This window comes from Morus notabilis, unplaced genomic scaffold (assembly GCF_000414095.1).
Source record: "Morus notabilis unplaced genomic scaffold, ASM41409v2 Scaffold69, whole genome shotgun sequence".
Classification (NCBI taxonomy): domain Eukaryota; kingdom Viridiplantae; phylum Streptophyta; class Magnoliopsida; order Rosales; family Moraceae; genus Morus; species Morus notabilis.
Window position 1 is genome coordinate 369,196 of NW_010364208.1, and position 17,344 is coordinate 386,539.

General features: G+C 32.9%; 3 protein-coding genes across 3 annotated transcripts in view; 2 read left to right on the forward strand and 1 right to left on the reverse strand.

The window, feature by feature from the left end:
• The window catches only part of LOC21406047, a 5,975-nt gene extending 2,486 nt beyond the window's left edge, over positions 1–3,489 (reverse strand). Inside the window, exons 1-2 of the mRNA XM_010106025.2 lie at positions 3,040–3,489; positions 106–257 (exon numbers count right to left, since the gene is read on the reverse strand). Coding sequence (XP_010104327.1) covers positions 106–257; positions 3,040–3,346 — 459 coding nt within the window. The 5' untranslated portion in view covers positions 3,347–3,489. The remainder of the gene's footprint in view (positions 1–105; positions 258–3,039) is intronic.
• Positions 3,490–4,840: 1,351 nt separating this feature from the next.
• On the forward strand, positions 4,841–11,530 carry LOC21406048 (AP-2 complex subunit mu). The gene is made up of 13 exons (XM_024170735.1): positions 4,841–5,168; positions 6,361–6,538; positions 6,626–6,716; positions 7,299–7,393; positions 7,583–7,672; positions 7,751–7,799; positions 7,883–8,021; positions 9,100–9,216; positions 9,787–9,877; positions 9,957–10,099; positions 10,398–10,512; positions 11,071–11,115; positions 11,195–11,530. The coding sequence occupies exons 1-13, from the start codon at positions 5,086–5,088 to the stop codon at positions 11,273–11,275; spliced, it is 1,317 nt and encodes a 438-aa protein (XP_024026503.1). The 5' UTR covers positions 4,841–5,085; the 3' UTR covers positions 11,276–11,530.
• A 1,803-nt stretch (positions 11,531–13,333) lies between these two features.
• On the forward strand, positions 13,334–15,489 carry LOC112093060 (aspartate aminotransferase, mitochondrial-like). Its single transcript, XM_024170722.1, has 6 exons — positions 13,334–13,527; positions 13,657–13,762; positions 14,103–14,216; positions 14,299–14,399; positions 15,112–15,271; positions 15,367–15,489. The coding sequence occupies exons 1-6, from the start codon at positions 13,334–13,336 to the stop codon at positions 15,487–15,489; spliced, it is 798 nt and encodes a 265-aa protein (XP_024026490.1).
• The last annotated feature ends 1,855 nt before the right edge of the window (positions 15,490–17,344 follow it).

Here is a 17,344-nt window from a genome sequence, read left to right on the forward strand (position 1 = left end):
AGCCAAAATATAAAAATATATATATATATATATATATATATATATATATATAAAGAAAAGAAAAGAAGAACATAAACAATTAAAGAGGGTCATAGGTCAACTTACATCTAGTATAAACAGAAGGGCCATAATCGGAGGAGCCGCATATCCGAGGCCTACTAAAATGGCATCTAAAGAAGGATGAAAACCTCCCATACAGTCAATTCCAGTGATTGAGCAAATAAATTTTCCTGCTAGAGCCATTGCGCCATATATACCTGATTGTACAAATTCAGAAAAGCATGAGTCATACAAATTCAGAAACCAGTTTACACATTGATTTGATAATAAAAAATGACCCATAAAAGATTTTAGAATTCCTAATTCACCCTAATTACATATTCTTCATCAAAATTTCTTAATGATTTTGTTTAATTTATATTGTTTTAATTTTATTATTATTTATGTTGACATTTATAAATGAATTAAAATTAATATGTAGTATATAATAGAAAAAATAAACATTAAAATTCAAACATTTAAAATACAGACATTAACAAAAACTACAAAATATTTTAAAAAATTTACACTAATTACAAAGCATTAATATTAATACAAAATACAACATAAACTAAAACAATGATTTAGTAGTCCAGTAGATCAGTTCCGGATCCTCAAATATTATTGAAATATTGGCCAAAAGCATTAGAGTTATTATGATATCCTGGTGTGTTGTTGAGCTCTTTTCTGCAAAACTCTTGATTGTTCACTTCGAAAATACTCACGTAGGTTCAGATCGGTTATGGAGTTCAAATCTTTTAGGGCCATAAAGTTTCAGGACTTGAACCCATGATTTTGATTCTATTCTCTCACAAAAAATTTGAATTAAAAAAGTTCTCGCCAATGGGTTTTCTCACAAAACTTGAATTCAAAATCAAAATCACTAACTTGAACGCATGAACCAAACGGGCCCCAGTAAAATTTTATACTCTTCTCAAAGCTCACTTAAGGCCAGTGTTTTTTTTTATTCTTTTTTAAACTCATTTTCAGCTTGTGGCAAATGGATTTGGTTATTTTGTTGCCTATTTGAGCCAATGACCCTGACGGTTGAAATGGTGATGAAATCCTTCGAACGATTGTGATCTAATAGTCCAGATTTCTTATCTGAACACTTTCGAAAAGGTGAGATAAAATAAGATTTTGAAAAATAATCTGAGGGTTGAGATGGGGATGAAATCCATCTAATGGTTGTGACCTAATAGTCCAGATTTCTTATCTGAACTCTTTGGAAAAGGTGCAAATAAGATTTTGAAAACTAATTCGACGGTTGAGATAGTGATGAAATCCATCGAATAGTTGTGATCTAATAGTCCATATTTCTTATGTACAAATCATTAGCATCCGCCCGAAGACCATATGCCAAAATGTAATTTTTAATAAATATAAAATTTGCATTGTGTCCCTTAAATTTTTTCAACAATTATAAATTTCGTCATGACAATATGTCGGCCCGACTCCGACCTCTAGTCGTGTTCAACCCCGACATAAATTATTGATCAACTATAAAATAATACAATACAATACGTCAAAAATGAGCCGTATTTAATAATACGACATAGACCGTATAAATTTAACATTCGTATTAGTTTATATAATACAATGATCACACTAAATATTGTATTATTGTATTATTATACAATACGGTGCTCTAATACGGTCAAACAAACATGCTCTATGAGTATTTGTTACAGTTAGGTTAGAAATATTATATCTGTTTAATTTTAACATTATATTTATATTATTTGCAGTTAAATCGAGCCAAGTTATTATCAATGGAAGATAAGAGTTACAAGAAAGGATCAAATTTGATCATGTGTGGCCATCTTTGAGGATATTGAAAAATTTAAGGATAACGTTAATACTGCAAAACCAACATTCCAAAGGAAAAGCGGTAACTTTGCATCATCACAATCAGAGACTCCCACTTTAGAGACTCCCACATAGGATTGTCTTCATTTGCTCTCAGCATAAAAAATGAGATATTGGTGGTGATTCATCTCAACGACCCATTGGGTGAAGAAAGCAAAATTAAAAAGGAAAAATGATCGACAAATTTCAACTAAAACTATCAAAAATTGCTACGAGCTCAAAATGTGTCAAAAAAACTGATCTTGGGTGAACTTCAATAAGAGAGTAAAATTTTACTAACAGATTAAAAATTTGCAAAAATGAGTTCAACAACAATGCTAAGAAGGATCTAATAAAAGCTCTAACGCTTTTGGTCAATATTTTAATGACATTAGAGGATCCGAAATTGATTTACTTAATATTAGTGTTATCTAATGCGTAAATTTATTACAATATTATGTAATTTTATTAATGCCTGCATTTTAAATGTTTAAAGTTTAATATTTTACTTTTTGTATTACAAATTACGTATTAAGTTTAGTTCATTTTATAAATGTTGACATGAATAATAATCAAATGAAAACAATACAAATTAAACATAAATAATAAATAATAAAAGAAGATATAAAAGAAAGAAATTTTAATGAAGAATATACAATTGAGGTAAAATAGAAATAAAATATTTTTATGGGTCATTTTTTAATTATTAAACTGTAAAAAAATTAAATTAAGAAAAATAACGCTTTGCGCTATATCTAGAGTGCTGCGCCAAATCTACGGCAGCACTTTAGGAAACTCCAAAATGGAGTTGGAATTTGGCGCAGTGTTAGAACGAATCCCGTGTGCCTTTTTGGCGCTTGACTCCATTTCGGAGTCCATCAGAGTTGCTCTATCAACTCTCTAGCAAAAAAAGAATCAAAATTTCATTGTTTTTGAAATTCAAACGCAAATAATTCCTCAGCTAAATCAATTCCTTTTCACACTTCCAATGAAACATACTAAGGGTCCTTTAGTTCGTTACTTGTTGAGTTTTTAATTCGAGTTGAGGTGTGTTTTATATTAGAACTTTCTATGATAGTAAAAAAAATTAGATGTAATGGGAGCTGTGGTAAAACTCGAAATTTAAACGGGGGCTAAGAAAGAAAAACTCACCAATTCCATAGCTGAGTCTAACAACAGCACCGATCTTATCCCAAACCGGAAACTCGGTCTCCTTGAAGCTATCCAGTGTGGTGACCTCCATGGCAGAGCTCGTGAATCCTCTTCTGCTCTGTCCCTCTCTCCCTCTCCTCTCCATCGCCTCGCCGCTCCTCTGCTCCGCCGAAGCCCTAACCGGCCTTAACCGAATCCTAACCCTAACCCCGTCGGCCATGCTCGGCCTCTTCGTCCGCCAGCACAGCCCGGTTCTACCGGAAAACGACGCCGTCGAAGGATTCAGAGACATCAACGGAAGCTCCATGCTTATCTCACCGAGAAATAGGAGAGATGTTTCCGTTCGAGAAATCGGATTAATGAGAAGTAGCGATTTTCTCGGGAGAACGAGACGGGATGGTCTTCGTCTTCTTCATAGCTTCTTTCTTTTCTTCTTCCGCTCTGTCCCTCTTCGGTTTGCGAGGATATTGTGGCCGTTCGTTTTTGTCGGATTTTTTAGCGGAGAGGGAGAGAGGATAGATATGCTCGTGGCCGTTGGATTTTGTAAGAGTGATTGATCGTGCGGTTGGGGGACTGTGTAGTGGGAGTGGGTGGGGCCTCGTTTGGTTGATTATCGGGTAACGGAGGAGATCCAGGAAATTCCCACTGCCTATGGTGGAAGGACGCGTGGAGATAATGCTGACGTGGAAGCGGTTGTTTATTTCACAGTTTTTAATTTAAATTTTGTTATAGTTAAAAACTCTCATAAAAAGTCACATATCATTTTTTTATTACAATTTAAAATTATCATATAAAGTCACATCTCAACTCAAATTAAAAATTAAAAAACGAGGCCTTGAGTAGTGAGTGTATCATGGAGGTGGTCAGTGGTCATGGTCCGGCTCCATTTTAAATCGATCAAACTTTGGTTGGCAAAAAATTAAAGGCCCGTTTAATAATATTTTTAAAATAATTTTATTTTCAGTATAAAAATAAAATAAGATTATTTTAAAAATGATTTTAGAATTGATTTTAAAATTACGTTGTGGTCTTTTAAGAAATTGATTTAAGTATGATAAAAAAATAAAATTATATTGTTACATTTATGTTTATTTTGAGTACATATAATTAATAATATTAAATTAATATATTAAGTAATTAATAATTAATACTTATTTAACAAATAAAAATTAATATATTAATAATATAATAATAGATAAATTATTATTAATAAGTGCATTAATAATGAAAATTTAATTAGGAATCTTTCACTTTTAAAATTAATTTCACATCTGCCCAATAAACTTTATGATCATGAATTTTTATAATTCTCACTTTATCTTATAAATTTTAAGTTAATCATGTTTATTTCCTTCTATTAGAATTTACGTTAAAAACTTATAAAAAAGATAATTAATCTCACTTAAATAGTTCGATTAGATTTACATTAAGAAAAAATGAAAAAAGATTACATGAGCTTACTTTAGTACTTTTTTTCTGTCACCTTAGGATTGAACTTTTTTTTTATTTTTTTTTTTAAAGTTATGCAGAAGTTTTGTGTGTGTGTGTGTGTGTGTGTGTGTGTGTGTGTGTGTGTGTGTAAGGAACCATAAAATTTAATCGGGCAAGAAAGGATGAAATTTTCCTTTTAAAGCAAAAAAAAGAAAGGACGAAATTTTTTTTTTTTTTATAATCAAAAGGACGAAATTTTAGTCCAAAATAATTGCTAAGCTTTAACACGTGCTAGGCAGGCGCACGTGGAAAAAGAAGCTATTTCCGCTGACTGCAAAATTGCAAACTTTCATTAAAACAACAAAAGACAGAGAGGCAAACAAAAATAAAAGAAAGAAGAAGCTCCACTTCCAAATTCATTCTCTCGATTCATTCCTTTTTCTCCATTGACAAAGCACCAAAGAGAGAAAATTCCAAAAAAGCATAAGAACATCGATACGCCTGTATAACTTTTGGTGATCCATATTCAAATCCCAAGGAAAAGCTTCCGAAATCAGAATCCCTAGATCTGGTACGCGAAACCTCCGCCGTCTGATCCTTTCCGCTGGATCCGCGATGCCGGTGGCCGCCTCCGCCATTTACTTCTTGAACCTCCGAGGCGATGTTCTCATCAACCGTCTATATCGCGACGATGTCGGGTACGCACTCAATCCTCTCTCTCCTCTTTCAGCTCGTCGCTGCCCCCTTAATGGCGGCGAATGTAAAGCTTTGATACTTTTTCTTTTTTTTTTTGCTTTTAATCTCTGCGTTTGATGTTTGTTCTCGAGTGATTAGGCTGGATTAGTCTTACGGTGTTTAGATTTGAGTGTTGGATTGTCTCAATTTGGTTATTTATAAGGAAAAAGAAAAAGGTTATTGAAATGGAAATGGAAAGTTAAATTGAAGGAAGTATTGTTGTCTTTTAGCTGTATAAGTGATGCGTGTTTGGTTGCTTTGGTAAAAAAATGTGATTTTTTTTTTTTTTTTTTGGATTGTTATAGATTGAACGGCATTATTATTGATCGGTGTGAAAATTTAGGATGAGAAGCTGAAGAGCAAAATGTTAATTCATTTACATGTTTCTCCAATCAATTGATAAGCTTACACATTTTGGTTTCCTATGTGTTCCAGTAAAATTGAACTGTGTTGGTCTTGGTCCGTATGAGTTGAATTTAGTTAAATTAAAGGCCAAAGGGCATTACTAAATGGTTTTGTGTGTTCAGAAACTATTTGTGAATTCGGTGTTGGGGTGCAACGAATAAGGACATCTTTGTAGCTTATAATGTAGAAATGGAACTTTCGTTTCTTTTTCTCTTGTAGAGTTTCTATTGGTGGAATAGTTGATGACATTGTTAATGATTGAGTGCCTGGTTTAGTATAAGTAGAAAATGGTAGTTCCTAGGGTTGGTGCAGAAGTTCAGTGCTATTATTTCAGCAATATATGTACATGAGCTGGAAGAAACTATTTGTGAATTCAGTGTTGGGATGCAAAGAATAAGGACATCTTTGTAGCTTATAATGTAGAAATGGAACTTTCGTTTCTTTTTCTCTTGTAGAGTTTCTATTGGTGGAATAGTTGATGACATTGTTAATGATTGAGTGCCTGGTTTAGTATAAGTAGAAAATGGTAGTTCCTAGGGTTGGTGCAGAAGTTCAGTGTTATTATTTCAGCAATATATGTACATGAGCTGGAAGAAGAGTATTATTCTATCACTTGTCAATTGTCATTGTAAAATCTTTTTTTTTTTTTTTTTGGGTTCCCTCTTCGAGTTACATTTGTTGACACGTTAGCCTCGATTTCTTTTTTCTTTACTTGTTTGGCACTTTGCATAATACATCGTGAATTTTCAGGGGGAATATGGTGGATGCTTTTCGGACCCATATAATGCAAACCAAAGAGCTTGGTACTTGCCCTGTGAGGCAAATAGGCGGATGCTCTTTCTTTTACATGAGAATAAGCAATGTCTACATTGTGATTGTTGTCAGCAGCAATGCGAATGTAGCTTGTGCGTTCAAGTTTGTTGTTGAGGTTGGCAAAATGTTATGTTATATGCTTTGTGGGACAGTTTTTTGTTATTAAGTTCTCAGTAATAAAATTGGGACTTTTTGCTTGCAGGCGGTTGCATTATTCAAATCTTATTTTGGTGGTGCTTTTGATGAGGATGCAATCCGTAATAATTTTGTTCTAATTTATGAGCTGTTAGATGGTACGTACCTTTAAAAAAAATGGATTCTGAACTCTCCCAAGCATGCAAATAGTTACTTCTCTGGATTGTGTATGAATGTTTTCTCTATGTTTATCATGGGAATATCTTGGATTATATGCATATAAGCATATGGCTGGCCTACAAAAAGAAGCTGATGATACAAGGACTTTAGAAGAATGCCCTTAAATGAAGTGGTGGAAGGCAATCAGCTGAACAAACAGAATGAGTGGTGTATGTTAACGTTCAGCCTTGTTGTCGGCCAATGTCCAAGACTAAAGACTTCTTAGCAATTACTAGTGGGAAACAATAGATTAACTGTCTGCATGATTAATTGCAAATAAAGCTGCACCTGATTCTAACAAAAGTGAATTAAACATTTGTTATTGTTGTTGTTGTTGTTGTTTTGCATCCATTTTTGCATGTGTATCATGCAGTTCCTGTTTTCATATTGGTGCCTCTGGAGTGCGTATGAGTTATATTACTTCTCTACAGCTTTTTCATTCATGACCATGTTATATGAAAAGTATATTTAGTGTCAAAGTTGTATATCTATGTTTCATAATATATACCTTTTAATTGCAGAAATTATGGATTTCGGTTACCCACAAAATCTGTCTCCAGAAATTTTGAAGCTGTACATCACTCAGGAAGGAGTGCGATCTCCATTCTCTTCTAAGGTTAGATCATTATCTAATTGAGATTTATGTTGTTTTATCTTATTTCTTTCTTTCTTATCGGAGACATTCTTGTGAAAGGTGGTCTTAGATGTGATTTTTTTTTCCTGTGTAGTTTGTATCATTACTGTGTGATCAATTTCTTTGTCATTTCTTTTCAACTGTGAAAAAAAAAAAACCAACAATATATAGCCTGCGGATAAGCCTGTCCCTAATGCGACTCTACAAGTTACGGGTGCTGTTGGTTGGCGGAGAGAGGGCCTTGTTTATAAGAAGAATGAGGTGATTTTGAAAATTTCTTGCTTGTCTCTTATATTGCCTCTGCTCACAGGTCCAGAATTTAACATTTACTTCTTGCAGGTCTTTTTGGATATCGTGGAAAGTGTAAATCTTCTTATGTCTTCAAAAGGTGGGTAACAAATGTTCAAGGTTTTTAGGGTGAAGATTGAAGGGCGTCTATTTTATTATTTAGTAGCAATTTGGTCATTACAGGTAGTGTTCTGCGCTGTGATGTAACTGGGAAGATCCTAATGAAGTGCTTTCTTTCTGGAATGCCTGATCTAAAGTTGGGTTTAAATGATAAGATTGGCCTTGAGAAAGAGTCGCAACTGAAATCACGTCCTACTAAAAGGTAGCTATTCTGGAGACTTTTCTTGCCCATTACAATTTTTGTTATTTGTGTACAATTTTTTCTTCACCGGCTATCTTCCATTTGTTTTAAGTTAATATGTCGTTTTCACTGTAAAGTAAAAACTTGAACAATTCGTCATTCTAGCATTATGCCATGACATGCTAAAATAGGATATAACTTTGTTTGCTGGTTGTGTTACTTGTTTCCTTTTTCTTGCATAACTGTCCATGGGATTGTCTAACATAACCACTTAATGACATGAAGTTGTCTCTGATTACATATTGTAAAAAGTTCCTACTAAATTCTTTCTTAATTGAGACGGGCACGGTGGAGATCTGTAAAGAACTGCTATACTATATGCTGAAGCTTCTCCAATATCATTGTATAGGTTACTGATAGAAACCACAACAAATTGGCAGAGAACCAAACAGGCGAATGAGAATTTTATTCAAATGCAAGGAATCAATCACTCTACCAATGGTGATATTTGAGAGATCACCGACTCTCCTCTCCAAAACTCTATACTTCCCAAAAACTGCCTAACCTCTCGAGCCCCCTCTTATTTATAAGCCACTCAGTGCCATTTACAACCCACCCTCTCATGCTAACAAACTAACTCTCATGCCAAACTAACCGAATTCAGTTACAAGCCACATCAGCCTAATTACTAACGTAGCGTTTCTTCTTTCTGCTATAGACAAGCAGCCCCTGGCTCTGGTTCTTATCAGTTACTTTCCTAGACGTGCCATAAAAGCTAATTGCACATAGATATATCATTCTTCCTGCTTTTTGTCCATGTTCTCTCTCTTTTTTCCCACATCTCATTCCCAATTTCATTTTTCATGCATATCCTAAATGCAATGTTAAGTCGGTTTTGATATTTCTTGTCTTCTAAGTTTGCCTCTGACCGTAGCTTGAAGGATTACAATACATTTGTCACTTTTCCCTAAAACCAGATTCTACCTTTTATTTCCATCTAAAAATGAACTTTGTTGGTATTATAGTTGGTGTTATCGGGTTCTGTCAGATTCTGTCCTATTTTCTTTCTTTACTATTATGACAATTACTTATTTTGCAGCGGTAAAACAATTGAGCTTGACGATGTTACCTTCCATCAATGTGTAAACTTGACGAGGTTTAATTCAGAGAAGACTGTCAGTTTTGTGCCACCAGATGGGGAATTTGAATTGATGAAGTAAGCTCATTAAATTATCTCTAATAATCGACAATAATGGCATCCAATTATTTATATTCTATTTCACGTCTGCATGGAAATGTATGGCCTTTGAAACTGTTCTTACTTTTATACATTCTGAATTAATTCTGCTTAATGTTTGGAGTGTATAGCTTTGATATATTAAAAAATGGAAAGAAAAATAAATCTGTGAATAAGATATATATTAGCTCGAGGAACTCATTATTAAGTCCTATGGGCCTTGTCTAGATTGTATTCTTTTCTTTCTTTCTAATGTAACTTAATAGTCTCATAGATGAGATTTATTATGCTTGTTTCTGATTTTTCTCTCTCATAGCCTGATGTTGTTTTTCTTGGAACGGGGCCTCAAATTCTTCTAATGTGCACTGCTTGTATCACCTGATGCTGCTTATTTGTGATTGTACTTTCCAATAAGCTCATGAAACTTTGTTATGAACTCACCTTTTTACCATAACGATGATATGGGACGTCACCTATTTTCAGTTTCTAAGTACCTTTAATTTTTGTTTGTTTTGTTTACTTGGTCCTCTAATTCTTGTTTGCCCATAGGTACCGAATCACTGAGGGCGTGAATCTTCCTTTCCGTGTGCTGCCTACTATTAAGGAACTTGGTAGAACACGAATGGAAGTAAATGTGAAGGTTTGTGACTGTACTTTTAATGTGTTTGGATTTTCTTGTTTCCTCATTCTTCTATTAATTCATATGTAGTAATCTTCAGGTGAAGAGTGTCTTTGGGGCCAAAATGTTTGCACTTGGGGTCGTCATTAAAATTCCAGTGCCGAAACAAACTGCTAAAACAAGCTTTCAAGTTACGTCCGGTCGAGCAAAATATAATGCTGCTATTGATTGCTTAGTGTGGAAGTGAGTTCTTTTATTATGCCCATGGTTTCATTTTTATGTTTCTTGCTGATGAATCAGTAGATTTAGAACTTAAATATACAAGTGGTGTTTGCTATTATATTACATAATTATCATCTGCAATCATCAAATTGATGGACCCTCCTTTCACCTCGTAAATGCACAGTATTTTAGTTGCACACACATTCTCACCCACCACCCACTTAGTGGTGACTTTCATTCAATTTTTTGTGCTGCTCTTTTTGATCTACTATTTGGTATCCTTAGCTGTCACTTCACTTATATTCTTGGAACTTTCTAGGATAAGGAAATTTCCTGGGCAAACTGAACCAACAATGAGTGCAGAGGTTGAGCTGATTTCCACAATGGCAGAAAAGAAGTCATGGACAAGGCCACCAATTCAGATGGAGTTTCAGGTGCCTGATTGTTATTAACTCCAATACCATTTATGATTTATGCGAATGGATGGGATTTTTTTCCCCCGTTGTATCTGTAAAAAGTCATGATCGCACATAATGGAAGAATTCTGAGATACTGAATGAGATGGGAGGCTTATTGGTTGTCCTGCCAATTAGGGAAAGTTATTAGTGGATCAGTTTATATATTGGCAAACTACTCACGAATGTTTATCAAATACCCATTGTCCCTGTATTTGTGATACATGGCTTACCCAGTTGCTTATTACTTGTTTATTCAACCAACTGTTTTCTGGGGAGATTAAGAAGATTCTTCTTCTCAGGAAAGAGGACTGGGCTCCTATCCTGGATAGTTACGGTTATGACAGAAATTTAATCACTAAAATGTCTTGAAAAAGTGCTAAGAACGTTATAAGTGGCTTATCTAGTTTACGTTATAAGAATCAGGTTTTGTATGATACATGTTGAGTTAATGATTCAGTTGCGCAGCAGTTATTAATCTCATCCATTTCTTCATTCAAGGAAGATGATTAACTGGTTTTAATGTTGTTTATACAGGTTCCAATGTTTACTGCATCTGGCTTGCGCGTCCGTTTTCTCAAGGTAAGCGATGAACAGTATTAATATATCATATCATTGATCGAAAAAAGAAATGTAGCATTCAACTTTTCGGTTGCTGCAGGTGTGGGAGAAGAGTGGATACAACACAGTTGAGTGGGTTCGCTATATCACGAAAGCCGGTTCATACGAAATTAGGTGCTAAAAACTTTGGATTGCCGTTGCGGGACTTTGGATTCCTGAGGTTGGAGACTTATATATTTGATTGATACTCAACGAGAAAATTGTTGCAAGACTTTGCCTTGTTAACAATATAAAACGATTAGGCATTTTTTTGTTGGATATAGTGTTTTGTCGATATGTTTGTGCAATTATGCTTAATTACTTATGTTTGATGTTCTGTTGTAAATGCTAGTTCCATTTTCTCTTACAACTGGTGATATGAGCATTTATTCTTTCCTTTCTGAGATTGACATCATGCTTTGCATTTGGCCAAAACTCTCTTGTTGTAGTGCCAATTTTGGAGTCAATTTCTGAGAGTCAATTTTCTGTTGGCAATCACTTCTAGCAAAAACAGGCTTTCACACATCTGTTTTCGAATATCTTCTCATTTCTCACCGGGAGTTAATTAGAATATTTTAGAGAAAAAAAAAAGAAAAAAAGAACCGGAGGAAATTGTCAGTGATTTGTTTGTGAACATTTCCTATATGCCAAACTTTAAGGTATATGCAATTTTGATATCTCAGATTGAAAACTGTCGGAACTCAGGCTGTCCACTTGCAAGAGAAGGAAAACGTCTTTTTAAGTACGCCGGACAAAAAGGCTAATGCAAATTTAGATAGGAAAAATTTTATATTGGTACCATGTGTTTTAGTATAATTGTCTTTTAATATTTTTTGTTTTTAGTAATTTTAAATTGGTATCTCGACGTTTTAAAAATTATTTTTTTATAATTTTAAGGTCATTTTTTAGAATGTAAAATGTTAAAATTACTCTTCTAATTAATTAACTAAAAAACTAATAATAAATTTAGAAAAATTTTGGAAAATTTTATAAATATTTAAAAATTAAAAATTAAAATAATGCTTTAAATTAAAAATAATTTTTTCATAATATTATTAAATTTATTAGTTTTTGATAAAGTAATGAGAATGATAAATTTAATATTTTACATCTTAAAAAATGACTTTAAGTTACTAAAAAATAATTTTTTAAAACGTTAAGGTATTAATTTAAAATTACTAAAAATACAAGTATTAAAAGACAATTATAATAAAATATAGAGTATCAATATGAAATTTTTCCATGTAGATATCTCAAAACGGAAACGACATGTTGTTTGGTGTTGTTTCCAAATCTTGACAGTTGCTCAAATTTGAGCAACATTATTCTTTTTATTCTCTCACCCTCTCATTAAACTTATTAGGAAAAGAAGATAAATACCCTCATGTACGACTCTAAATTTTTATTTTTTACGCTTGGTTAATTCTTTTAGTCAAATATTAATTAAAAGAATATTAATAAAAAAATAGTAAAAATCAAGTTTCTGCATTTTTAAAAGTAAATTTAGTAATCCTCTCACGCTTTTTTTTTTAAAGATATGTTTCGATTTCATTTTTTCAGCACAAATAATGTAAAAAAGTAGGAATGCACATAAATAGTTTTAGAAAAATATGTGGAGAAAAAATTCAAACATATTTTTCAAATATAAAATATATGTTTGTAATTTTGAAGAATAAAAGAATAAATTGAACGAAAATCAAAACTAAAAAAGTGTACTCATAAAGTGCTAATTATTAAGAGCTTGTTCACTTACATTTTTTAGTTATGGTGACTTAAGTGTAGATATTGAGTTAAATTTAAGTTATAATTTGAGTTGAAGTTGTACTTTGAGTTTGTGTTTGGTTGTGTACATGTGAGTTATAGTTTGAGATGATAATCTTTTTGAGTGTGTTTGGGTGGGTCAAAACTTGAGTTTGTATTTAGATAGTATTTTAATAAAAACTCAATGATGATGAAAAATTTTAATAGGGTATATGAGTAGGGTTTTATTCGTCTTTTCATTGTGAACGCATAAAAAAAGAATCATCTCAATCAGAATTAAAACGAAAAAGTTATAGCGTTTTTAAGAATAGAAAAAATATTATTCAATTTGAGTTTAAGTTTAGGAACTTGAGTTGAAGGGGAAACTTGAACTCAGATTTTAACTCTAAACTCAAGTTAAAATTTAAATTTAAACTCAAATTTCAGAGAATCTATTTCTATGTCAGTCAGTTCAAAATTAGTTGAAGAAAGTTTAAAATTGGTGTATGGAAAGGACTCCAATGTCATTGCAGAGGGTAGACCTGCTGGAGTTCAGGCTCTCTCCGGCACGGGTGCCTGCCGTCTCTTTGCTGAGTTCCAGAATCGATATTATCCTGAATCACAAATTTATTTACCCAATCCAACTTGGTCCAAGTAAGTTTGTAATAGGTCCCTAAGTGCTTCTATTACTATATATTTTGTATCAACCCTGTAATGTACGTGATATTAATCTGCAATTTCCTTTTGTCCGACAACTATGTACCAATCATGTGCATTGCATAGCCACCACAACATCTGGAGAGATGCCCACGTTCCTTGGAGAACCTTCCGCTACTATAATCCAAATACAAGAGGTTTAAACTTTGCAGCACTCATGGATGACATCAAGGTACATAATAGCAAGAATGAATTAGTTGAGTTAGATTACAGCTGAATTTTCGTATCTCACTCAAACAAATTGAACTATCTTTCATTTTATAGCCTACAAAGTATACTGTATGAATCTGCTGTCTGAAATATTTCAATGAACATGTCTTTTCCCTATAGTATTATCTTAATTTATGCTGAAATTGAAAAGAAACTGACTGAAATATCAGACGTCTCAACACTTCCAACGCAATTTTTTTGGAGTCGTTAACTAAAAGCACTATACATATGCTTTATATTATCCCATAAATATAAGGTACAAACAAGGGTCTTGACTTTCTTAGTTTGTTTTGTTTTGGTAGATTTTACAGAATGCCCCGGCCAGTTCATTTTTCTTCCTCCTTCCTTGTGCTCATAATCCAACTAGAGTTGACCCTACTGAGGAACAATGGAGAGAAATCTCATATCAGTTTAAGGTACTGATTTTAAATGTGTTGTGTTGCTATATTTCTTTTCTTTTTCTCCAATTAGTTTAAATCTCATATCAAAGACTTGCAGGTAAAAAATCATTTCCCCTTTTTCGATATGGCTTGTCAAGGTTTTGCAAGTGGACATCTCGACGTTGATGCCAAAGCCATCCGGATTTTTGTTGAAGATGGGCATTTGATTGGTTGTGCTCAATAGATAGGACTCAGAGAAGAATCAATGGGGATTAGGGCTGAATTAAAGCTTATTGTTATTATTCAATCAACGGAAATATAAATTCTGACTTACAATTCGAGAGGTAGGTCAATCTCTCCCAAACTCCTAATTACTCTTAATAACTTGACAAAACTCAACATAAACCTAATGACTTGCTAATGCCCTCTTTATACTAAAGTCCTAAATCCATAAAACACCCAAAAGATTAAACTGCCCCTAAATACATACGTAATTATGGGCCTAACACAATCCTTTGCGAAGAATATGGGATTTTATAGACACCGAGTTGGTTGTCTCAGGCGAGTAGAACATTCTTGAAATTTTTTTACGCTGTTAATATTCTCTAAAAATCTGTTATGGGAAAAATTACTTCATAAATTGAAATGTTAACAGTATCTCAACTCACATGAATCTAAAATGTTTAGACCTCAAAGAAGGGCATAACAGTATCAGATCGGTTGACTGAGACTATTAGCTGGCCATAACCTTCTAATTACCTTTCTTTGTCCTCGAAGTTGGATTCCAAGAGCAGTGCTATTTTGTGCCACTGGTTGTGGTACTCACTATTCGTTATGAGCGCGTCTCACATCACTAATTCCTTTTATTTATTTACTTTATTTTTTGTATAATTGCTGTTCAGATTTTCTTATTCTAAAACATTTTTTTCAGTGTTCTGTGTTTCGATCAAAAGCAAGGAGTTGCAGTCAAAAGCCAACTTCAGCAGATTGCAAGGGTAATGTACGGCAGCCCTCCTGTTCATGGACTATTATTGATTTCCACGATCTTGAGCAATTCGGATATTAAATCACTTTGGCTCAGAGAGGTGAAGGTAATAACTCAACGTTTTCCGGTTTCTACTGGCGCATATCTAACTAAATCCGAGCAATTTTAATACATCCATTTGAGGTATCTCTATGTTTCCAGGTTATGGCAAGTCGCATTAAAAGTATCCGTTCTGCTCTTCGTGACAGTCTTGACAATTTGGGTTCTCCTCTTAACTGGGAACACATTACTAACCAGGTTGGTGTACTAATACGAAAAGAGTAATGTCCTTTGGCTTTAAGATTATGCTGTATCTAATATTAAAGTGTTTAATATTGAGAATAGTGTCCTAAAAGAATGAGATGTGATAGAATATTTATTATTTATTTAATAAAAGAGTTTATTCATCATTTTATGTGCATATATTTATGAATATTTTATGAATATCAAATGAAAATTCCGTGATTATTTACGTGACCTTAAACATTGTATATAAGTGTTATATGTGAGAGGATAATGTTTAAGGATAATAATAAAAAATAGATGTTTGTAATAAATTTAATTAAAGTTCAGAATCTTTAATTAAAATATTATTAATACATGTCATTCTCATTTAGAATGGAACGGTGTTATCCGCATTGTTAATATAGTGAGATATTGAATGAGTATATTACGTATAATGAGATTATGTGGAACAGAGACACAGACACAATATGAATTTCTAATAATTTTCGTTAAGTATAGAAATTCTAATTGAGTCTACCGATGGTCATATATAGAATGATCTTAATCCTGAGTTCTTAACAAACTCCTATTTATAGATTTGTCTTTTTATTTATTCGGTATGGATTTCGAGACCCTGAATTCTATTCCTTATATTTTGGAGACATGATGAAGTAGGTAGCCGGGAATGTTATTATACGAGACGGAATCCATTCCTTCTTGAGAAAGAAGCAGATAAATAATTCTCTTGAGTGTTGATTCGGTATTTGGATTAATAAGAGCGCTCTGGTTCATGAATGTGTTTTATGAATCACTATCCATTAGAGAATCAATGGTACTCAAGGATGAAGATATAATTAGAGAGGTTAACAGATTCTACCTAGCTCTAATTATGAATTATTTATGGATGATTGATCTATATGCCGTGACTGTATCAAATGGACACTTTACAGTTTAGAAGTAATTTATGTCTATAATTTTGAGAGTGCAATTCCAAGTTTATAGTGGAGTAACTATTAAAATTAATAGAATTAATTAATTAATTAAAGTGTTTAATTAATTATTAATTTTATTATAGCTCGGGATTATAGGTCCATTAGTCCCCGCGTCGTCCTTGTAATTCTACCAGACACAAAGGACAAAATGAGAATTTTAGAATTATGGAATTCTAAAATTAAATACTCAAAAAATAATTAATTGAGAATTAATTATTATTTAAATAATGTGATTATTTAAATTTGAATTTGAATTGTGAACATAATTTAAATTTATCCTTTTAAACTTAATTGATAAGTTGTTCAATTTAGAATTCAAATTAATTTAAGTTTGACTTAAATTGAAATTTGAATTTGAATCAAAATTGGAGTGCATGATAAATGATGATTTTCTCTTCCTTCCCTATCTGTATTTGGCACCTACCACAGGGATATGATCACCTAGGTTGGCCGGCCATCTTGAGGATAAGGAGTTGGAGACTTTTGTTTCAAATTCAAATAGGAGATAATTAACAAGTTTTATCTTGGAGATAGAGCTTGGATTCCTTTTAGAAGTTTGACTTCTACTCTATAAATAAGAGAATGATAGAAAATTGTGAAACAATTTTTGAAGACAATTTTTTGACCTACTTTTCTAAGGGTGGCCGAAATTCTCTATAGAGTGAGAGGAAAAATATTTTTCTCTAAAAATTTCACATCATGCATGCGTTAGTGTTTGTGAAAATTTGAGTGTTTATTCTAACTCGTTTTGTCTCAGGTGTGCCCATACACACGTCTTCGTGGATTCTAAGAATTGACGTGAAAGACATTGGTTTTCTAAACACAAGGCTTTGGAGCAAGAATTGTTTGAGGTCAAAGAATTCAAGTTATCATCCTAATCGGCCGCTAGGTATTATTCGTAATTGAGTTCTTAATAAATGAAT